This window comes from Miscanthus floridulus, chromosome 17 (genome assembly GCF_019320115.1).
Source record: "Miscanthus floridulus cultivar M001 chromosome 17, ASM1932011v1, whole genome shotgun sequence".
Lineage (NCBI taxonomy): Eukaryota > Viridiplantae > Streptophyta > Magnoliopsida > Poales > Poaceae > Miscanthus > Miscanthus floridulus.
Genome location: NC_089596.1, coordinates 74,230,254 through 74,254,112, shown reverse-complemented (window position 1 = coordinate 74,254,112; position 23,859 = coordinate 74,230,254). Strand labels below are relative to the sequence as shown.

The 23,859-nt window shown below is 43.6% G+C and overlaps 2 protein-coding genes across 9 annotated transcripts; one reads left to right on the top strand and one right to left on the bottom strand.

The window, feature by feature from the left end:
* Positions 1-9,828: 9,828 nt before the first annotated feature.
* LOC136514828 (uncharacterized) lies at positions 9,829-13,868 on the top strand. The gene is made up of 6 exons (XM_066508535.1): positions 9,829-10,161; positions 12,236-12,362; positions 12,871-13,013; positions 13,200-13,262; positions 13,358-13,423; positions 13,533-13,868. The coding sequence occupies exons 1-6, from the start codon at positions 9,991-9,993 to the stop codon at positions 13,608-13,610; spliced, it is 648 nt and encodes a 215-aa protein (XP_066364632.1). The 5' UTR covers positions 9,829-9,990; the 3' UTR covers positions 13,611-13,868.
* Positions 13,291-20,018, bottom strand: LOC136514827 (pentatricopeptide repeat-containing protein At2g01390-like). 8 transcript variants are annotated; one of them, XM_066508529.1, is made up of 5 exons: positions 19,237-20,018; positions 17,283-18,343; positions 15,617-15,697; positions 13,973-14,191; positions 13,291-13,583 (listed from the first exon to the last, which is right to left on the bottom strand). In XM_066508529.1, exons 1-2 carry the CDS (start codon positions 19,892-19,894, stop codon positions 17,361-17,363), a joined length of 1,641 nt encoding a protein of 546 aa, XP_066364626.1. In that variant the 5' UTR covers positions 19,895-20,018; the 3' UTR covers positions 13,291-13,583; positions 13,973-14,191; positions 15,617-15,697; positions 17,283-17,360. The 8 variants fall into 8 exon arrangements, with proteins under 8 accessions (XP_066364626.1, XP_066364627.1, XP_066364629.1 ...); XM_066508530.1 differs by having other exon boundaries at positions 15,617-15,668; XM_066508532.1 differs by having other exon boundaries at positions 13,973-14,135; positions 15,617-15,668.
* Positions 20,019-23,859: the final 3,841 nt, after the last annotated feature.

The window sequence follows — 23,859 nt, the reverse complement described above, 5'->3', positions numbered from 1 at the left end:
TGGGCTATGTCCGATCGGCAAAAACTCATTTTGGACCCTTACTGTAAACGACCGGACACTAAGGGTTCAACGTCTGGTCAACTCTATCGGAGCGTCCGGTCAACATGTCAACCGTTGAGATCAAACGTTCACTGTTAAACGCAAGAGACACGTGGCCGCCATCGGGCGACCGGACGCTGAGGAGCAGCGTTCGGTCAGTTGGACCAGAGCATCCGGTCACCCCGATCAGTACCCAGTGAAGGGGTACAATGGCTCTATTTCATGGGGGCTTCTATTTAAGCCCCATGGCCGGCTGTAGCTCAAAACTCTTGGCCATTTGCATTGACATAGCAACCTTGTGAGCTTAGCCAAAGCCCTCCCACTGATCTCCATCATTGATTCATCATCATAGTGAGATTGGGAGTGATCTAAGTGCATTGCTTGAGTGAATGCATCTAGAGGCACTTGGTGTTCGTGTTTCGCTGTGGATTTCACTTGTTACTCTTGGTGGTTGCCGCCATCTAGATAGCTTGGAGCAGCGAGGATCGTTGAGCGGAGGGTGGTGATTGTCTCCGACTCCGATCGTGGTGATTGTGAGGGGTTCTTAACCTTTCTCCAGTGGAGCACCAAAAGGTACTCTAGTGGATTGCTCATGGCTTGTGTGATCCTCATCTTGTGTTGGTTGTGTGGCACCCTATTGAGGGTTTGGCGTGTGAAGCCAATTAGCGCATGAACCTCCAAGTGAGTGAATCGCCACAACGAGGAGTAGCTTGCCGGCTAGCAAGTGAACCTCGGTAAAAAATTATTGTGTTCATCATTGATTCTAAGGTGATTGGTCTTCATTGTTATTCATCCTTGTGATTGATTGGTTACTTCATCTACTCGATGGTATAACCTTCTTGATCACTCTCTTTACTTTACCGCAAACTAGTTGACAAGCTCTTTAGTGTAGCTAGTTGTGAGAGCTTGCTTGCTTGGTTGGTGTGGCTCTTTAGTTAGCCTTTGAGAGCACACTAACATAGGGTAGTGTTATAGCTTTTGTGTGAATAGACACTATCTAAACTAGAATTGTGGTAGGTGGCTTGCATTTTGAGTAGGCTAGCGCAATACTTGCTTCGCCTCATAATTGTCTAACCATTTTGGTTAAGTGTTGTTGTAGAAATTTTTATTAGGCTATTCACCCTCCCTCTAGCCATTAGGACCTTTCAAGTAGTATCAGAGCCGAGGTCACCGTTATTTGAGGCTTAACAACCTTCGGTGTTAAAATGGCTCAAATCAACAACACGAAGAAGCCACCCCAATTTGATGGCTCAAATTATTCTTATTGGAAGTCAAAGATGACCATACATATCAAGTCAATCAATAGAAAGGTGTGGAAGGTGGTAGAAACCAAAATTGAGATTAAGGATCCAGAAAATCCCACCGTGGCCAAAGAAGTGCTTCTCCAAAATAATGACATTGCTCTAAGTGCCATTCATGATGCAATTGATGTGAGAACATTTGAGCAAATCGAGAATATTGAGATGGCTCATGAAGCTTGGAAGAAATTGGAAGAATCATTTGAGGGCACTCAAGCCGTGAAGGGTGCAAAGGCATATATTCTCAAAGAGAAGTTTGCAAGCTTCAAGATGAAGGAAGATGAGAGTGTGCTGGACATGTTCCATCGGATGGAAGTGATTGTCAATGATCTCAAGGCACTTGGTAAAAAGATAGAGGACAAGGACTTCTCCAATAAGTTCTTGAGATGTTTGTCTACAAGATTTGGCATGTTGGTCACCTTACTAGTGAGGACTGGTTTGAACACAATGACACCAAACCAAATCTTGGGAGATATCATGACCGATGATGCTTATAGAGATGATGATGAGAAGGAAGAAAAGAAGGAGAAGAAAGATGACAAGAAGAAGAGCATGGCATTCAAAGCTACATTATCAAAGGGCAAAGCTAAGCAAGAGGCATCAAGTGAAGAAGATGAATCTTTGGATGATGATGATAAGAAGATGGCTCTCTTTGTCAAAAGATTTGGCAAGTTCATGGTGAAGAAGGGCTACCGTGCAAGAAGAAAGAAGTCTTCATTCAAGAACAAAGAAGAGTCAAGAAGGTGCTTCAAGTGTGGAAGCAAAGATCATCTTATTGCTCAATGCCCATACAATAGCGACAATGATGATGACAACAAGAAGAATAAGAAGAAGGACAAGAAGGAAAAGAAAGAGAAGAAGGACAAGATGGCATTCAAGAAGAAGGGTGGTTCATATGTAGTCACTTGGGATAGTGATGCTTCCTCAAGTGATGATGATGATGATAGTGATGGTAATAAGACCACCAAGAAGAAGGTTCTTGCAAGCATTGCTATCAATGAGAAGCCTTCTCTCTTTGAATCTTCATCATGCTTCATGGCTAAGGCCACTAAGGTACAATCGTGTGATGATAAAAGTGATGAAGAACATGTTGATGATAATGAACATGAAAATGAAAATGATAGTGATAGTGATGATGATGAACCTACTAAGGATAAATTATTTGACATGCTAGAAGATGCTAAAGAACACTTTGACATTAAGAGAAGGGAATGCAAGAGCTTAAATAAGGAGGTAAAAGCCCTTAAGCAAGCCCTTGATGAGCTCAAAGCAACTTATGAGAAGCTAGAGGAAGCCCATAAGAAGCTTAGCAAAGCTCACAAAAAGCTTGAAAAAGCTCATTCTTCTTCGCTTAAAGAGCAAAATAAAAAGAATCATGTTGAAACTTGCAATGTAGGTTTAACTTGTGATATAATTGATGAATCACTATCTATGCCTATCATTGTTGCTCCTACTAACCCTTCTTGTAGTACTTCCGCTTCCTCCTCATCTAGTAGTGATGGTCTCACTTGTGACACCTCACTAGTGGTTGAGAATGAAAAACCTCAAGAAGGAGGTCAATAAGCTCACTCACACCTTAGCTAAAGCTTATGGTGGTGAGGACCGCTTGCTTATGTGCTTGGGTAGCCAAAGAGCTTCTCTCTACAAAGGGGGATTAGGCTATACCCCCAAGAAAGGCAAAGCGGCCTTTGCTCCTCACAAGACTAGTTTTGTGAAGAACAATGGTCGGTTTTGCACTAGTTGCAAGCAAGTGGGTCACAAAGAGCAAGAATGCAAAAATAAGAGCAAAAATGCTAATGTATCCTCCATTAAGCTTGATTCATGCTACATGCTTACTAAGGGTACAAATGGTGTGAAGGCTAAGTTCATTGGTAAACCATGGATGGGCTCAAAGAAGAAAACCATTTGGGTACCAATGAGCCTAGTGACTAACCTTCAAGTACCCAAGCAAGTTTAGGTATCTAAAAAGAATTGATCTTATTTTGTAGGTAAATTACAAAGCTGGAGGAAGGCATTGGGTTCTTGATAGTGGGTGCACTCAACACATGACCGATGATGTAAGAATGTTCAACTCAATCAACACCAATGGCAATGATGATTATGATAGTATCACATTTGGTGACAATAGCAAATGCAAGATCAAAGGGCTTGGTAAGATTGCAATATCAAATGATATGAGCATATCTAATGTGTTGCTAGTAGAGAGCTTGAACTTCAATTTGCTATCCGTGGCTCAATTGTGTGATCTTGGATTCAAATACATATTTGGGATAGATGATGTAGAAATCATAAGTGTAGATGGCTCTAACTTAATCTTCAAAGGCTTTAGATATGAGAATCTATACTTGGTTGATTTCAATGCTAGTGAAGCTAGATTATCTACATGCTTGTTCACTAAGTCTAGCATGGGTTGGTTATGGCATAGAAGGCTTGGTCATGTTGGAATGAAACAATTGAATAGATTGGTTAAGCATGACTTAATTAAAGGCTTGAAAGATGTTGTGTTTGAAAAGGATAAGCTTTGTAGTTCTTGTCAAACCGGCAAACAAGTTGGAAACACCCATCCTAAGAAAAGCATGATGTGCACTAGTAAAGCATTTGAGTTATTGCACATGAATTTGTTTGAGCCAACACAATACACTAGTATCGATGGAAACAAATATGGATTTGTGATAGTGGATGACTATATTAGATACACATGGGTATTCTTTCTAGTGGACAAAAGTGATGTGTTTACAACATTCAAATTATTTGTCAAAGGCATTCACAATGAGTTTGAAACAACCATCGAGAGAGTTAGAAGTGACAATGGAAGTGAGTTCAAGAACACTAGAATTGATAAGTTATGTGATGAATTTGGAATTAGACATCAATTCTCGACCAAGTACACACCTCAATCAAATAGCCTTGTTGAGAGAAAGAATAGAACACTCATTGATATGGCAAGGTCTATGCTTAGTGAGTACAATGTGAGTCAATCTTTTTGGGTCGAAGCTATCAACATGGCTTGCTATTGTAGCAACCGCCTCTATTGTCACCGATTGAAAGAGAAGACACCATATGAGCTCTTGAATGGTAGAAAGCCCAACATTGTATATTTTTGGGTCTCTGGTTGCAAATGCTATATCTTGAAGAAAGGCACTAGATTGGGCAAGTTTGACAAGAAATGTGATGAAGGATTCCTACTTGGCTATTCCATTACAAGCAAAGCATATAGAGTTTGGAATTTGGATAGTGGTACTCTTGAGGAAGTTCATGATGTTGAATTTGATGAAACCAAGGGTTCACAAGTAGAGAATGAGAATTTAGAAGATGTTAGAGGCATTCAACTTTCAAATGCCATGAAGAACATGGATATTGGTGAATTGAGGCCTAGGCAAGTGAATGATGATGAAGATGATCAAGTACAAGTGCTCTCCAACTCAAATGTGCAAGATGATACAAATCAAGCTAGTACAAGTGGATCTCATGACAATGAACAAGATCAAGTAGCTAGTACATCATCTCAACCCAATGATCAAGCAAGTGCAAGCAATCAAGTTCTATTGCTCCAACCAACAAGTATTGCAAGATATCATCCTTTGGATACAATCATTGGTGATATTTCAAGAGGTGTACAAACTAGATCAAGATTGGCATTATTTTGTGAACACTTCTCATTTGTGTCATCCATTGAACCAAAGAAGATAGATGAAGCTTTGAAGGATGTTGATTGGGTAAATGCTATGCATGAAAAATTGAACAACTTTATAAGAAATCAAGTATGGGAGTTGGTAGAAAGACCAAAGGGACACAATATAATTGGAACCAAATGGGTCTTTAGAAACAAGCAAGATCAAGATGGGATAGTAGTAAGAAACAAAGCAAGATTAGTAGCACAAGGCTATACTCAATTTAAAGGTCTTGACTTTGGAGAAACATATGCCCCGGTTGCTAGATTGGAAGTAATTAGAATCTTGCTAGCCTATGCTTGTACCCACAACATCAAGCTCTATCAAATGGATGTTAAGAGTGTATTTTTCAATGGCTACATCAATAAAGAAGTATATGTTGAGCAACCTCCTAGTTTTGAAGATGATAAGAAACATAACCATGTGTATAAGTTGAAGAAGGCATTGTATGGATTGAAACAAGCACCTAGAGCATGGTATGAGAGATTGAGGGATTTTCTACTCTCTAAAGGATTCATAATAGGCAAAGTTGACACCACTCTTTTCATCAAGAAGATTGGAAAAGATCTATTTGTATTGCAAATCTATGTTGATGATATCATATTTGAATCAACAAATCAAGAATTTTGTGATGAGTTTGGAAAAATGATGGCTAATGAGTTTGAGATATCCATGATTGGAGAATTGGGTTACTTTCTTAGTCTTCAAATCAAGCAATTAAAGAATGGTACATTTGTGAGTCAAGGCAAGTACATCAAGGACATGATCAAGAAGTTTGGCATGATTGACAACAAAGTCATTAGCACACCAATGGGAACAAATGGCAACTTGGATAGTGATGCAAGTGGAAATATGGTGGATCAAAAATTGTATCGGTCTATGATTGGAAGCTTACTCTATGTGACCGCATCAAGGCTGGATGTTATGTTTAGTGTATGCATGTGTGCAAGGTTTCAAGCCTCACCAAGAGAAAGTCATTTGAAGGCTATAAAGAAAATATTAAGGTACTTGAAGCATACACAAAATGTTAGTTTGTGGTATCCTAAAGGAGCAAAATTTGAGCTAGTTGGTTACTCTAACTCAGATTATGCGGGATGCAAGGTTGAAAGGAAGAGCACCTTAGGCACATGTCAATTGTTAGGAAGATCACTTGTTTTATGATCATCAAAGAAGCAAAATAGTGTTGCATTATCGACCGCCGAAGCCAAATACATATCCGTCGGTAGTTATTGTGCACAAATACTTTGGATGAAGGCCACTTTGAGTGACTTTGGAATCAAGTTCAAGAAAGTGCCATTGCTATGTGACAATGAGAGTGCAATCAAGCTAACCAACAATCTAGTTCAACATGCAAGAACAAAGCACACTGATGTCCGCCACTATTTTATAAGAGATCACCAATAAAAAGGAGACATTTGCATTGAGAGTGTAGGCACCGAAGATCAACTTGCCGATATATTCACCAAGTCATTAGATGAGAAAAGGTTTTGCAAGCTAAGGAATGAGTTGAACATATTAGATTTCTCAAATATGTGTTGATGCACCCCCCACTTATATGACATGCCTCTCCTTCGAGCTATTCAAGGTAAAAGTTATTTGGCATGACATACATTCTTGCTAAAGGACATGTTTAGTGCATCTAGTCATATTTTCAATCTTATTAGGACCTTCAAATAGTTCAATTTTATTAGGCTCATTCATAAAAACCAAATAAATTTGATGATTATATGGTATCACTATTGCTTCTATGCTTGACTTGATCTAGTGATAGCATATGACATATTTATGGGCTTGTAAACCTAGCGTTTTGATCTAGAAAATGAACTCTAAGTGTTTAACTCAACATGGTACAAGATAACCCTTATTTGGAGGTGTGAAGAAGCTTGTCTTTGGATCAAACCGAGTTAAATATCTTTGGCAAATGATCTAGATTGGACCAAATTTGGGAAAATCATCCTCACCCTATTGATTGATATTGATAATCTCGACCCTACAAGTAATACTATCTATATTTAGAACCTTTGTGGTCATTGATGACAAAAGAGAAGAGAAACAAAGATAGTAGTAAACATAGTGAAAAAGGGGGAGAAATATCATAAAGGGAGAGAAACATAAAGAAAAAAGGGGGAGAAAGATCATAAAGGGAGAGAAACATAAAGATATCTTGATATATGAAAGATATTACAAAGAAAAGGGATAAATTAAAATTTTGAGCACACAAGTAGGGGGAGCAAGCTCATGAACTTGTATGGTGCATTTGAATGTGCATTTCATATGCTTGCTTGCCTGGCACAAGTTTTAAAATTCAATATCTATGCTTATGTGGTGTATGCTAATTGTCGGTTTGAATGATGAAATGAAAACTAGCATGCATAGGATATCTAGTGATTTCATTTCCAAATATTTCTAAGTGGTATTGAGCTAACCATGGTGCTAAGGATGGTGTATTAGTGCACTCCAAGTGATGAAGCAAATGAAGATCATAGCATGATGATGATGATACCATGATGATAATCAAGTGCTTGGACTTGGGAAGAAGAAAGAGAAAAACAAAAAGCTCAAGGCAAAAGTATAAACCATAGGAGCTATTTTGTTTTGGTGATCAAGACACTTAGAGAGTGTGATCACATTTAGGTTTTATAGCCGTACTATTAAGATGGGTGAAACTTGTATTGGAATGCGGTTATCAAAGTGTCACTAGATGCTCTAACTCATTGCATATGCATTTAGGATCTAGTGGAGAACTAACACCCTTGAAAATGTTTATAAAAAATATGCTAACACATGTGCACAAGGTGATACACTTGGTGGTTGGCACATTTGAGCAAGGGTGAAGAAGTTAAAGGTGAAATGGAGTTGGTCGCAATGATGCTGGCGTCGGTCAACTGACCGGACGCTGGGTCGCTCTACGACTGGACGCTGAAGAGTTGCATCCGGTCATGTTGTCGGTTAGCACAGTGATTAGGGTTAAGCACCGGACGCTGGGCTGTGTCTAGTCAAGCATGACCGGACGCGTCCAGTCGGTAAAAACTCATTTTGGACCCTTACTGTAAACGACAGGACGCTGAGGGTTCAGCGTCCGGTCAACTCTGTCGGAGCGTCCGGTCAATATGTCGACCGTTGAGATCAAATGTTCACTGTTGAACGCAAGAGACACGTGGCCGCCATCGGACGACCGGACGCTGAGGAGCAGCGTCCGGTCACCTTGATCAATGCCTAATGAAGGGGTACAACGGCTCTATTTTGTGGAGGCTTCTATTTAAGCCCCATGGCCAGCTGTAGCTCAAAACTCTTGGCCATTTGCATTGACATAGCAACCTTGTGAGCTTAGTCAAAGCCCTCCCACTGATCTCCATCATTGATTCATCATCATAGTGAGATTGGGAGTGATCCAAGTGTATTGCTTGAGTGATTGCATCTAGAGGCACTTGGTGTTCGTGTTTCGCTGTGGATTTCACTTGTTACTCTTGGTGGTTGCCGCCATCTAGACGGCTTGGAGCAGCGAGCATCGTTGAGCGGAGGGTGGTGATTGTCTCTGGCTCCGATCGTGGTGATTGTGAGGGGTTCTTGACCTTTCCCCGGTGGAGCGCCAAAAGGTACTCTAGTGGATTGCTCGTGGCTTGTGTGATTCTTATCTTATGTTGGTTGTGCGGCACCCTATTGAGGGTTTGGCATGTGAAGCCAATTAGCGCGTGAACCTCCAAGTGAGTGAATCGCCACAACGAGGAGTAGCTTGCCGGCTAGCAAGTGAATCTCGGTAAAAAATCATTGTGTTCATCATTGATTCTGAGGTGATTGGTCTTTATTGTTATTCATTCTTGTGATTGATTGGTTACTTCATCTACCCGGCGGTATAACCTTCTTGATCACTCTTTTTACTTTACCGCAAACTAGTTGACAAGCTCTTTAGTGTAGCTAGTTGTGAGAGCTTGCTTGCTTGCTTGGTGTGGCTCTTTAGTTAGCCTTTGAGAGCACGCTAACATAGGGTAGTGTTATAGCTTTTGTGTGAATAGACACTATCTAAACTAGAATTATGGTAGGTGGCTTACATTTTGAGTAGGCTAACGCAACACTTGCTTTGCCTCATAATTGTCTAACCATTTTGATTAAGTGTTGTTGTAGAAATTTTTATTAGGCTATTTACCCTCCTCTAACCATTAGAACCTTTCAGCGGGTTCAATTCCTGATGGACGAACTCGCTTGCCTCACCGGGGCTGGCCCCTAAATAATTTCTACCTCTCACGTGTGATGTTACAATAGGATTCGTCTACAAAATCAGAGGATTTCGGTGATCTCAAGAAGGACGCGGTCTTCAAATCTGAGTATGGTTATATATTTATTTGTGCACAAGTGGTGTAAATAGTGAGCGTGTGTTGTGTGATTGTACATGTGTACGAACAGATGCTACAGCTGTACCCAGATGAGAGGCAATAAAAAAAAACCCCTTCCAGGATCCCAACCTATCTCATTCTTGCTTTGTCCGGCTACTAAATTCAAAACCATTCAAACAAGGGCCCAAATAAATTACTACTCCTTTCTTTTCAAGTACTCCGTAACAAGATATTTTGTTCTTTGTAGATATATTCTAAATACATGTATCAAAAATAAGGCATCTTAAAAGCCACGCGTCGCGCTCCCACTGGGTGGCGCCTGCGCACTGGGATCCATAGCAGGCAGGCGGTGTAGGTTACTAGCAGCAGGCCAGCAGCACAGGAAACACGAAAAGCAAGAAAGTCACACACTCACGCATCCGCAGCACTCTCTCTCTCTCCTGCTTCAGTGCGCGCAACGCGCTCAATTCCCCCCCCCCCCCCCCCCCCCCCCCCCCCCCCCCCCCCAGCGCCTCCACCACACCAAACCGGTTCAGCCCGGGCCTAAGCCCCCAACACCCTGCTCCAGCCTCAGAGCAGACCACCGCGCCTGAATTGGGCGGCAATTGGGGGGAGGATTCGCGGCAGGTAGGGCGCTGATCCGTTGGCGAGATGATTGCGGCTGTCAACCGAGTGCCGGCTGGCTGGGGCGAGGATGAGATGTCCGTGCTGCCGCGGCACACCAAGGTGGTGGTCACCGGCAACAACCGCACCAAGTCGGTGCTCGTGGGCTTGCACGGAGTCGTGAAGAAGGCCGTCGGCCTCGGGGGATGGCATTGGCTGGTAATTCGCTGCTTCCGCCTTGCAATTGCAGATTCTTTGATCCCAGATCTTGCTTTGCTGCAATGCGAATTGCTTTTCTAGTTGTCAATTTTGGGTTTTAGTTGCTCTAGGGTTTCGATCAGGTCCGTGTGTGGAGGATTTACCCTGATTTAGCTCGGATTGCTAATCTGGATTAGTTTATTGGAGTTCAGATCGATCTTGTTTTCTTTACCTTTTTTTTTTCAAAATTCTTTGTTTAAATTATTGCTGGACTGTTGTACCTTGCAGTTTGATTCAGCATTGGACTATTCCTAATTTCTCTTGCAGTATTGCCATTAAATTTATTCCCAAGATTATCTAATCTCAATTTTGCTGTTGAAACTTTCCCCAGCTACTTGCAGTTATTCAAACGAAAACTCAGATCTTGGTTCCTCACTGTCACTGCATTGTCCGTGGTCCTGATTGAACTACAGAGTTTCATTTTGGTTGATCTGCATTTGAATTGGGCTTTGCATCAATTGTGAAACTCGTGGCCGTGGATCATTATTGCTTGTTGCCTTGGATGTTTTAGGTATCTAGATTTGAGTCCTTGCGTCTTTTTAGGGGATTTCGATTGAGCTGAAGAAGGCCGTCGGCCTCAGAGGATGGCATTGGCTGGTAATTCGCTGCTTCCACCTTGCAATTGCGGATTTTTTAATCCCAGATCTTGTTTTGCTGCAATGTGAATTGCTTTTCTAGTTGTTAATTTTGGGTTTTAGTTGCTCTAGAGTTTCGATCAGGTCCATGTTTGGAGGATTTACCCTAATTTAGCTCGGATTGCTAATCTGGATTAGTTTATTGAAGTTCAGATCGATCTTGTTTTCTTTACCCTTTTTTTTTCTTTCTTTCTAATTCTAGGTTTAAGTTATTGCTGCACTGCTGTACCTTGCAGTTTGATTCAGCATTGGACTATTCCTAATTTCTCTCCATCTAGGTTGCAATATTGCCATTAAATTTATTCCCAAGATTGTCTAATCTCAATTGTTCTGTTCAAACTTTCCGCAGCTACTTGCAGTTATTCAGAAGAAAACTCAGATCTTGGTTTCTCATTGTCACTGCATTGTTCGTGGCCCTGATTGCACTGCAGAGTTTCATTTTGTTTGATCTGTATTTGAATTGGGCTGTCAGCATCAATTGTGAAACTCGTGGCCGTGGACCATTGTTGCTTGTTGCGTTGGATGTTTTAGGTATCTAGATTTGAGTTTGGCTGTAGTCCTTGCTGTCTTTTTAGGGAATTTGGATTGAGCTGCGTTTCTTTGTTATTTCTGGAGGCAACTCTTAAATTATTTGTTCCTGTATGCGTCTCGATTTGAGCCTTGCCACTCAGAAACTTGGGAGGATATTCTGAGGAATGCCTGCAAGTTGTACGCACGGTATATCATTATTTCACTGTTCCTTGCATTGTGCCAACACAATGTATCGGTTAATTTGATTTTAGATTTATCCTTTCTGTTTTATTTTGCAAAATATTTATCTATCCAAATCGCTCATTCAAGCAACCATCATTGTCTCGACGAGCTATTGAGTTCACACCCCTCTGGATCTGAACTCTTTACAGCCAAACCTTGACAGTACGAATTTTTGGGTAATTAACAATATATTATATTATGTGAGCATTTTTTGGTTTAATAATGCTATGCTAGAGTCGTAGGTCTGTAAATGAAATCATCCAGCGATGTCTGGTTCTGGTTCCGAACTTCCAATAATTAGATGGTGCATTGATTTAGACATCTCATCTCACGTGATATTTTGGCCCTATTTGGCTGACTGTTATTGTTTTATTTATCTGACACCAAGGGTGCACCACCCTCAGCACGCGCGCCACCACTCATTGCTGTTTTAATATGTAGTATTCTTTAGCCCTTTATAGCCATTTGATTCCTGAATATACACAACTCGAAATGGGGCAACCATAGGATGCTTTTGTGCTAAAATTTGCTTTCAAATAAACTTGTCAATTGTCATGGTAGAAGTCAAACTTTTATCAAATGATATTGGCTTTATGTTTGCGCTTATATTCCTAAAAACCTGATGTTCATCTGCTCTCAAATTCCAGGTTCTTACTAATGGAATAGAGGTAAAGCTGCAGCGTAATGCTTTAAGTGTGATTGAACCTCCGACTGGCAACGAGGAGGATGATAAATTTGATTGTGAAAACATGCAGTGGAATAGTTCAGATATGGGTAAGATACCAGGATTGTATTTTTCATTCACAATCACAATGCTTTGTCTGTTTCACAGTTCGTGTCTAGAACTGATTCTTATATAATTGATTGATTCCCTGATGTTTCATTTCAACTCAAGTGAGCATAGATCTCGGTTTTATTTGTGTAGTTATTCATTCTTGGAGACCGAGTATTACTCACTCTGTACTAGTTTCGTCAATCTTCTACAGTACTGGTCATATGTTTTGGATTGCACAATTCAGCAGCAGAAGTAGAAAATAAATCCGAAATACAGTCAGATCTATCCAAGACAAACACACAAGTTCTAGAGACAAATAATGTTCCTTATAGGAACTAGCATTGCATTTGATTAAAGAACATCTGAAAAATATCTACATGCCATTAGGTCACGGACCTGTACAGATTGAATTTAGTTTGAGGCACAGTTTTCTTGTTTCCTAACCATGTCCTGCAACTTGGTTATATGCGTCTGAAATGCTGACTTATTTAATCTTCTTTCTTGCAGCCTCCGATGATGCACAATCACCAAAGCTACAGCGGTCAAGGAGCAGGCAGCATAGGGGTTTCCACAGAAAATCCCTCAGCCGCTCAATGTCATGTGACTCCCACTCCAAGGCGTCTGTGTCATCTTCCTCAAGAGCTCACACGGTGCGACTTTCGCTTCGTTGGGTTGTGGACTTGATATCATTTTGTTGGAATCCAACAATCACTTTACAGTAATCTGTGTTGATGACTTTATACGTAGTTTTGCTCTCAGTCGTTGCTCAATTATTTTTGGACCACATTGCTTCTGCAGCTTGTATCTTTACATTCTTTTGACTGGTAACACTGCAGAAAGTTGACCTGAGCAAGCTAGAACTGACTGCACTGTGGAGATATTGGCGCCACTTCAATCTCGTAAGTACAGCTCAAATTCCTAGATAAGGCCCTACTATCAACTGCAAGTATCCAATTGTGCTTCGATGTTCTAACTGACTGCATTTACTGAACAGGATGCATGCCCTAATCCATCCAGGGAGCAGTTAGTTGATGCTGTTCAAAGGCACTTCACGGCCCAGGTTGATAAAACAAATTTAACTTCTGACTCCAGTAACTTGCATCATTATGTGAGGTCCTGACAGTCTGCTTTGCTGTGTTAATTCCAATTTGCTTTTGCCCATGCTGAAGCAATTGGATGAGTTGCAGGTCATTGTCGGCTTTGTGCAGGCTGCAAAGAGGCTGAAGACAACTATGAAAGTGGCCTAACAGTGAAGCCTGAACTTCAACTAACAGATTCAAGATAGGATGCAGCATGTTTGATGAATGTTGCCGTGCTATGTAATATATATGCATGAAGTTCTTTAGATTCAGGTGGCTAGTTAATGGACAACTAGACTATGTTAGCCTCATCTGATGTAGATATGCAGTATCCTGTCTAAAGATGTTTCAACCTCTAGCTCAGTTCTTTCCTGCTGACTGGATGTGGATTGAAATGACAAGTTTAAAACAAGTTCTTTAGTCACCCTTCTCGATGTTTCACCATTATATTTAGCACATGTTTTGCTCAAATTGCATGCAGAACTAATCAGGAATGCGGAATATGGTGTCTAGAAGTGCCAGAGAATTACCGAGTCTCATGTTAAAACCCTTCTGCAATAGTAGCCGAGAACTTTTTAAGTGAGCATGTGGTAAGACTGCTAGGTAATGGCTTGATAAAAGCAGTAGCACCAATCTTCATCACGTGGAGCTTTTGTAGCAATCTCGAACAGTTGAATGCTTTTGGAAGGTGAGCTGCAGTTAGCAGTAGCACCAAGACAAATCGATCACCATAAGAGAAGCTATTAGTCCTGTGTGACAACAAAAATCACATGGAATAAATTGGGGTCATTCAAAGTAAGAGCAATATGACCATTGTAATAGCATATGAACCTGTCCATCACTGGTTTTCTGTTTGAGAGTAATCACAACTACGGTATATTTACTTAGGACAAAACAATGGGGATAAGACAAGACAATGTTGATGCCCTAATCTCAAGAAACAAAAATGTCAGACATCTTATGGCTTGTTTGAGTAAAACATATTCCCTCCCAATACATATGGATTGGAGTGGACAATGTCGATGCTCTAATCTCAAGAAAACAAAAATGTCAGCCATCTTATGGCTTATTTGAGTAAAACCTATTCCTTCCCAATACATATAGATTGGAGTGGAGAATGAACTATTTTCCCCTCCTATCCTTCCCAATACATGGATTGGACGGGATTATTTTGTTTCCAAACGATTCCTAATGTTGCTGGATACCTAGGAACACCATCATGTAAAGCAGAACAGAAAGAATGCTTCCATAATGGGGTGTTTGGGTCCCATTTTAGATGGGGTGCTGCATCATGAGTTTATTCCTCAAATCTAATGGAATGACCTCATTCGTCATACTAGTACTAATTATTAGAGCAAGTTTAATAGTTGAGACAAGCACTTGGCTGTAAGAGGCTCCACGTCAGATTATAGACCAACTTATACAACAATTTGTCTCTTTTTTGAAGGCAACAATTTGTCTCTTCACAAATTCCAATACACCTGGTTTCATTATGCTGGACCCGGTGGTCAGTCTCAATTTGCATATAACGTAGTTTTCTCTCTCCTTCGTTTGGCTCAGCAAATTAATTTGAGGTTCTTGGAAAGCGTGTTCAGCTAGTCGCCAAGTTCATCGCCAAGCTCACCATTCTCTCTCATCCAGCTCAGACAAAAATCTGACATGTTAGTCGATTCGACTATTGTTGGACCTGCTCTTAGCTTGTGAGGAATGAGGTAGTGACGGATCAATTGATTCCATTCCACAAACCAAACAAAAAACTAGAGAGTGAGATGATGATGGACCACTTCATTCCAAAAACAAACACCCCCTAAGTGATACGCTGATTTCAAATTTGCTTAGAAATTCTTCAAGTAACACAGCTCCAGATTTTTCATATTTTGAACAATTCATCTAAATCATTATGCATAACCTTCCTTTTCTACTACAGAACAAGTCTTGATACTAAACAGAGATCTCACAGAATTTCTACATATGGCATATATGTAGATGGTGCATCGTGCTACATTGCTACTACTTTATTGATGAGACAATGGATGCTTCCTAATTTGTAAAGAAGTTCAATAATAAAAGGGCATTGCTCTTGCCCAATTCCCATAAAACAAAAGAAGTTAATCCTTGTTGTATGATAAAGCAAGGTATAGTTTTATTGGTGATTAGCATAATACTTCACTTACCTCTATTTGTTGATCCAGGCTTCCAGGACACTGGGTGCTTCCCCACAATTACCTGCAAAACATGGTACTTTCTAGAAGTTCCTACAAATTTTCAAATTTATCTTGATTAACTGCAGTTCCCATGTGACATTATGAAACAACCTTGCAACTAATTGAAGGATGCACAGACCATGAAAGGTCAAAATCAACAGAAGTTTTCTAATCATTTAGGAGAACTCATGATAGGTAAGGTGATCCTATCATATTTACCATACTGGCTAGAAACAGAAGCAACAGTTCTTCCAAAGGTGAAGTGAAAAAGGTTGAGGAAAAGAAAGTCAATGAAATCTCATTTTCACTCTCTGGAAAAATATGTTTTTTAAGTTTGTCTTAAACTTTAGGGTAAAGCACATTTTACACCCTCAAACTGTTGCTGAAGTATAATATTGACATCCAACAGCCCTCAACTACTGAAACCGGCCAAATTGCCCTGCTGATCCCATTCAAGGGATGTTTTCCAGTGCTGTGGCACTGACAATGAATCAGTTTGACATGTAAGTGCTTATGTCACTAATTACCCCCTGCGCACGCGCACAGCACGCGTGGTGGTGATAAATCAAAGTAAATAGCAATAACAAATATATAACTGCACCTATGGTTAACATTTTGGCATTCTTCTATTTCCATCTTCTCCCTTTCCTTATCTCCTTAGGGGAAACAGAAAGAGATAAACCTTGGAGATCCAGGAGTGATGTGGATGACTGGATGGTGAGATGGCAAATTCCAGTGCCATGGACTTGCAGTTGCAGACTTACAGTTGGTTCTTTAACTCTTTAACGGTTTTTCTCCCAAGATCAGTAAGGGCATCCTCAACAGAAATCACCCACTGTTAGGTATTTAAGCTCTTCGTCACCACGTAGGACCCACATGTAAGTTTTTTTTTTAAAAAAAAATCCTTTCTCTCCAACCGCATCTCTCTCCCATCATGTGAACCCAGGCACCAGCGAGCAGATTTGCTCTGCGCCGCTGCTGCCGGCCCCATCGCCGCTCCGACCAGGACGCCAGGTGGGCCAGCCTTGTCTCTTCTTGCACCGCCACTCATCGGCCACGTCTCCTCCCACGTCGCCGCACTTCCAGACCCGTGCGCCATCGGCCTTGTCGCTCGCTCCACTCTCGTAGCCATTTCTTGGAAATTAGGATTCATAGCTGGGGCACGGTGATGGCAGGGAGCTTGCGAGCACGCGCCACCCATGTGTACGCGCCGTCGGCTGGGCAAGCACGCACCAGCGTTTGCATCCACCGCCAGGATTAGTCTAGTGGGAGCCGAGAGGGCGCCACTGGAGTCTGGTTCGCTTTCTTCCCAAATTCTACCTGATCTCCTCTCACCTTGTTTTTTTGAGCGAGACCAGCGATGAACAAGTCACTAGCAAGGTTAGTTTTCCGTTTTCTCTCACCTCCACGTCGGTGAGAATCCAAGTCAGCTGGCGGCTTCAACAATTGTTGGGGACGCCCTAAGCCAACATGAGGATTTCCAATTTATTGTAGTTTTGCACTAATTTCCAAGCCATTCCTCAATTTCACTATCCATAGTTTTCCACAGCATGGAGCTCCAATTATACAATTTAGAGATGAATCCATTTTCTTATCTGATTTCATATCAAAGCAAATATGAAGGGACATGTGTTACCTTCAAGGGTGAGGAAGGATGAAGCTGGAACGATTGTGCTAATGATAAGAACATTGTATATCAATCCATCTTGAAAAATCACCCATGAAGGCCACAAAACAGATGGTTACATAAGGTATCTTCAGGCGAGCGCTGACCATGATACTGAAGATGCCATTGCATATTCATTCTTTCTCTTTGGTAGTAATCTGATTCCTGTTTCAGGCCAGCCTTTTTTAAGCCATGTATCAGGACTTCATATGTACCCAAGCAAGCAGATATTCTATTAGTTCTCATTTGTGTGAATAGATCAAGAGCACCATCAACTTTGCCAGCTTGAAAATAGGCATTGATAAGGGCTGTGTACGAAACTACATTCTTGTCTGCAGTCAACAATCCAAAAATATGAGCTGCGCATGCAGACTGCCCAGCATAGCCCAATCTGAGTATTAAAACAGATGATATATATGTCCCAAGATTGCAACCAGATTTAATCAATTCCTCAACAATCTCTAAGACTAAATCAAATGAACCAGTTCTGATGTACTGACCAAGAAGAGAACAATATGCAGACCTACCAAGTTCACAGCCTACTCCTAAACCATAGCGCATAACTGCGAGCCCACAAGACAGTTTACGGTCTGCACAGCTGGCCTCAATAACATCAGACAGGATATGGGTCTCCATTTTCACATTCTTTGGGGCCATTTGGTTAACCATTTGTTCTATAGCAGACCATTTGTTTGCAGACATAAGGTAGAGAATAATACTTCTATCAGTAAGATAGCCTTGATCAGACAATATTGGATCATTCTCAATGCCTTCATATGAAAGGTGAGGGTTTACTTCCCGAAGAAGTTCATCACTATCACCACTAGCTTTTAGAGCTTCTAGTGCTTCCAAAAAAATAGGTCGACGAAGGACAATGAAATGCTCCTTCATGTACTGAAGAATGCAAGTAAGAACTGATGTCTCACCAGCCCTGGAACATTTCTGTACTAAAATATTGCAGAGTGCTTTATCTGGTTGTACACATGCTTCTTTCATCTTGTCCATAATCTCAAGAGTAGCTTCAAATTTTCCTGAAGTCAATCAGGTTCATGTTAATATATGTACTTAAACAAATCAATGACATATGTCAGTAAAAATAGAATTCTAGTTCTTCTAATATTGTTAAATAACCATTCCATTCTTCAATGATGTGCAATAGTAGGTACATTCTCAAGGCTGCAAAATGGAATGGTTGCCGTGACTTCATTCTTAGCATGATAATAAGGTCAAACTTAAGTGAATGATGAGAAAATTGAAAGCGAGTTCAGACAAAAAATGAACAGAAAATTGTATAAGAGTAAGGTTTGTAATTTGTATGTTTTTGAAAGGATGTAATTTGTAAGTGAAACTAAGAGTCATATGCATTCATTTTCCGATTCAGCTGTTAGCAATGACACGTAAACTCCATTTGATAAAATGAAGTACCAGACTATCCATATCTGCATACCGACATTAACCTCTTCACAACCTACCCCTGGACCCCTATTTTAACATAGCAACCAACAGGATCACATCCCGGCAAATGATTAAAACAAGCCAGCAGCTCTGCTAAGAATGGTATGCAAATGCGAACGAGCCTTTGGCTCGGTGGTCGGGATGCTCGGTGGAGCGCCCGCAGCCTGGGTTCGAGCGCTGCTCGTAGCAGGTTTTCGCACTGGGGTTTCCCCCCCCCCCATTTTCTTTGCAGCCTCAAGCGCGGATGCTCTACAATGGTCAAGGTGTCGTGCCCGTCATGCTTAGAGTTCGTTGATCTTCAAGTACCTCTCAGCTTGCGCACAGTGTGTGTGCGTGTGGTGTGGGGTGTGAGTTTGTGTTTAAGTTCAGATACTACAGCTTGTCCTTGAATTATCGGGGCATCAAAAAAAAAAAAAAAAAAGAATGGTATGCAAATGGCGACGCACAGGCATCTGGTCGAACACCTAACCTGTGTCGGCGAGATGCTCGATGAGCACCGTGTACGTCTTGCAGGTGGGGCGCAGCCCTTCAGCCACCATCTCTCTAAACACCCCCCGCGCCTCCTCTGCCCTCCCGGCGTCGAACAGAATCTTAACGCACGCGGTGTAGCTGACGACGGTAGGCCTGCTCCTCGCCTTCATCTCCGCCCACACCCGCATGGCGCCGTCGACGTCACCAGCCCGCGCGAGCCAGTGCATGACGGTGGTGAAGGTGGCGGCGTCGGGCGCGACCCCGGCGCGGAGCATCTCGGCGAGGAGGCGGAGCATGGCCGGCACGCGGCCGGCCTCCCCGAGGAGGTGGATCATGGAGGTGTAGGTGAAGCGGTCGTGGCGGAAGGTGCACGACGCGGTGGCCGCCAGGCGGAAGAAGAGGAAGGCCTTCTGGAGCGGAGGGTGGGTCTTGAGCACGCGCGCCACGGTGTGGGAGTCCCAGGCGAGGCCGGGGAGGGAGAGGAGGAGCGGGCGCGCCGCCGACCAGGGGTGGTCGCGGAGGATGGCGGTGGCGCGGCGGACGACGTCACGGGTGTAGGTCGGCGCGGCTGTGGGAGATGGCTCGGCTTTCCCGGCGGTTTTGGGTTGGCGGCGGCGAGGTGATCTGGTGAGGAACCGGCGGCTGCGACGGAGCATGGCGGTCGGTGACTAGGGGTTCTCCGCGCCCTAGTGCACGCGCCGTCACGTCTGGGGACCAGCAGGCAGCAGCCCGTAGCAGTGGCGGCTCGAAGCTGGTTGTGTGGTTGTGGTTGTGGTTGCGGTGTGCCGAGGCAAGCACCTTGTTTCCGCATCTGATGTTTTTTTTTACAACTCATATATTATATTAAAACAGCAGCAATTTTACAAAGCCCTTTCGGCTTATCCCATATCCGGCTTGTCCGACTTCTTTTTTCAGCCGGAACAATATTTTTCTCTCACAACATTTCAGCCGGAACAGTATTTTTCAGTCAATTTCAGCCAACATTCAGCTAGCCGAACGGGGAAAGAGGTCCTCAAAAGAAGACCTGGTTACATCAAAGTCCTGCAGCTGGATAGGGAGGCAACAACGTCGAAGGCAATGGGGGAGACAAGGCCGCCGGCGGAGGGTCGCAAGGGCGTCAAAGATGCATACACCCAGGTGGACTGACCGCGCAAAGCGCCAGTTAAAGGTGTGCCGGTTGAGCCATCGGAGGCAACGCACACCGACGACCGAAGGATGCAGATGGAGCCATCGCCGAAGGTAGAAGAAGAAGCTCAAACCAGGATCCCAGGTGGAGGCGGAGCTGTCGAACCAACACCATAGGAGGAGCTGCCTTGCTGAAGAAAGGAGCACCAAGACCGGAGGCTGCTAAACGGAGAGGGATGCGTGCGTCGAAGGTTGCGGATCGGGAGGGGATGGATCTCGCCAGTGACGGATGGATGTGGAAGTGAAAGTGGTGGGGAGGAGATCCATGGGGAAGAAGAAAGGATTTATTTTATTAACACTGACAATGAAATCGACGACATTGATGGCGAGGAACAAACCGGGAAAGACCACAATAGCTGCTACGATGACGACGCGGACAACGGCAAGACATGGCTCCCATCAGGACAACTCTAACTACGATATACTAATAACTCTTGAGGAGGGGGGGCCCACCTACCCTCGTCGCTGGCGAGCACGACGGAGAGGAAAGGCAGGGGCCGGTGGACGGCCACAGGAGCGCTTGCTCTCGCTGGGAGACCCGAGCCAAGTACAGTACCGGGTTGGACTTTGGCGTCCCCGTGGCCTTGCATCTGACGGGTTTGACTGGGTCCTCCGGCGATGAGGACTGTCACCTTGGAGTTGGAGGTTGCGGGCCTGAGTGAGATCCCTGGAGAGTAGATTGTATAGCCCAACCCACGCCCATATTGTTATTTTTATTTTTTATTCCTTTTTGAAATATATATTTTTTTGCAAATCTATTAGCGCGTTTGGTTTATGAAATGCACAAGTGCGGAATGATCTGATCCTCAATAATCCCTCCATTTCAAATTACAAGACATTTTGGCATTTCTAGACCAGAAACTCTAGTTTCCGAACACGCAGTCGATGAAGCTTCGACGCACGCACCTCGAGGGCCATCCGATGCGCACTGGGAAGAAGGAGGCCGCCTGATTCACCACGTCCGCGCTCGCGCCTATGACTACTCCTGTGCCCGCCCTCTCTCTTCCCCACCTCCGGCGGCGCCTAGGGTTCCGACGAGCCACGCCGCCCCTTCTTCTCCAACTCCAGTGGGTATAGAAGGGGCGATTGGGGAAAGGTAGACCGGCCAGGTGGTGGGGATGGTTGGCGGGTGGTTTAAGGGAGCCAGCGGCAGACGAGGTAGGTCAGGGCGGGGGCGCTTTGGCCAGAGCTCGGCGAGGTCTCCATGGCCGCATGCGGGAGGGGGCTTAGGGGGGCGAGGGAAAGGAGGTCACTGGCAGCGATAGGGTCTCACCGAAGCTCCACGGCCGTAGAGCTCTGGTAAGAACCTACCACCATGGGTGGGGCAGTGGGCGCCGGGCAGTGGAAGGTGGTGGAGGCGGAGGCGGGGGTGGGGACACGCACCAGAGCCAAGGGTGACGTCGAAGCCGAGGACGACGGCAGAGCCGGGTAGAGTAACGAGGCGGCGAGAGGAAGAAGAAGAATAGTGCGTGTGAGGGAGCGGGAGGGAGAGAGAGTGTGCGGGCGGAGGCGCCTACGCGTGCGTGAGGGCCTTCTAGTAAGGCCCTTTCTAGATACATTATTTTTTACTATACATCTAGACATAGTATATATCTAGATACTCCCTGCATTCTAAATTATAAGTCACTTTAACTTTATATCCACTTTGCTATGCATCTAGATAAATAATATGTCTAGATACATAGCAAAATGGATGAACAAAAAAAGTCAAAGTGACTTATAATTTGGAATGGAGAGAACACATAACAAAAGTAATGTATCTAAAAAAAGTCAAAACGTCTTATAACTTGGGATGGAGGGTGTACGAAGCTAGCCATCATGTTTGGTTTCTATCATGGGTCAACCCATCCCTTACCGAGAAAGCTTATTTTTGTGGATATGTAACACCCCAGTGTTACTTGATAATTAATTAACTTAGATCGAGGTGGAGCTAGTTTTACGTGTGCTGATAATGTTATTTAGGGGAAAGAGAAAATGAAGGGGAGAAGAAAGAGAAAAACAGAAGAAGAAGAAGAAGAAGAAGAAGAAGAAGAAGAAGAAGAAGAAGAAGAAGAAGAAGAAGAAGAAGAAGAAGAAGAAGAAAAGATGGTGGGCAGTAGCTCTGCCCCTGGATGGCCACCAGACCACACGTGCCTCCCCTTTTCTCTGTAAAAAAAAGAAAAGGAAATATGTTTGGTTCATCAACCTGGGGTCCCTCATGGACCGGCTTCCCAACAAAGTCTTGGCCCAATAGACAAACGTTGCGAGCAACGCACAACTCATGGGCCGGCCCAAAACACCTAAACGACAGACTAGAAGGATAATCCAATCTCCGACTGGAAGGCCTAGCCGAGGAGGAACAGTGCCGCTTCCGACTCCGGCCCGCCTCTCCGATCGGAAGGCCTCACGAAGAAGGAACAACGCTCGTTTCTGACACCAGCCCACCCTCGGACGGCCTCTCCAACTGGAAGGCCTGGCCAAAACACCGCTTCTGACTCCGACCCGCTTCTCTGACCGGGAATGCACCAAACCCCTGCTTACAGCTCCTCTTCGACTGGCGCAATCAGAGCCGACTGAGACCAATCGACCGGGGATGCCCGCTCGGTAAGGACCAGGAAATGGACGGAGAAAGTAAAGCAGGGCACTCAAGTCAACCGCAATACCGAGGAACATACCCTATACACCTGTAGGATAGTACCCTACGACCTCCCTGGCATAACAGAACCCAAGCAGTGTTGTGGGCGTCGACATTTCTCCTACAGTGTTGTGGGTGCCATCAACTCCCATACTAGATAAATACGGTAAGGCTCCCCCCACATGCCTCTGGGCATCAACAGTGTTGTGGGCGCCGGCATTTACCATGCCGGACGAACATGGTAAAACCCTCTACGTGCCTCTGGCATCAATAGTATAGCAGGCACTGACATCTGTCATACCAGAAGAAGACGATGTGACCTCCACGTGCCTCTGATATTAAACAGTATTGTGGCTGCCTACCATCATCTTGTACCCGCCGGCGTGGGCAACAAGACTTAGTAGCATACGCACTCTCTCCTCTCACTTGTAAGGCCATCCTCTTCATCTATAAAAGGGGATGCGCTCTCTCTCAAACATATAGATTGATCAAGTTCACTAGCACATAACAACAGAACCACCAGGTTCAAACCACAAGCACACGCTCGAACACTTAGCACATAGCGAAGCTCCCGTCACTCTTGGTCCCTCTGACCAGAGTCTGACCGGACCTCCTGTACCCCCCATCTTTCTCCTTCTCGTTTGTAACCCCACTGCAAACTTTGAGCACCTGGGCTTAGGAATAAAGTCACCGACCGACTCAAACTGAACGTAGGGCATGTTGCCTGAACCAGTATAAACCCTATGTCATTGAGTGCTAGGCCACCTCCGATCATAACGTACAACAAAACTACAAATATTTACGTGTTGGTCACTTTCTGCA

Excerpts from the sequence above, each read along its gene's own strand:
- LOC136514827 (XM_066508526.1), bottom strand. The coding sequence starts at position 19,894 with ATGCTCCGTCGCAGCCGCCGGTTCCTCACCAGATCACCTCGCCGCCGC. Across the intron at positions 18,344-19,236 it reads CGAGCATCTCGCCGACACAG|GAAAATTTGAAGCTACTCTT; the intron begins GTTAGGTGTTCG and ends GATTGACTTCAG.
- LOC136514828 (XM_066508535.1), top strand. The coding sequence starts at position 9,991 with ATGATTGCGGCTGTCAACCGAGTGCCGGCTGGCTGGGGCGAGGATGAG. Across the intron at positions 13,014-13,199 it reads CTTCCTCAAGAGCTCACACG|AAAGTTGACCTGAGCAAGCT; the intron begins GTGCGACTTTCG and ends GTAACACTGCAG. Across the intron at positions 13,263-13,357 it reads ATTGGCGCCACTTCAATCTC|GATGCATGCCCTAATCCATC; the intron begins GTAAGTACAGCT and ends TTTACTGAACAG.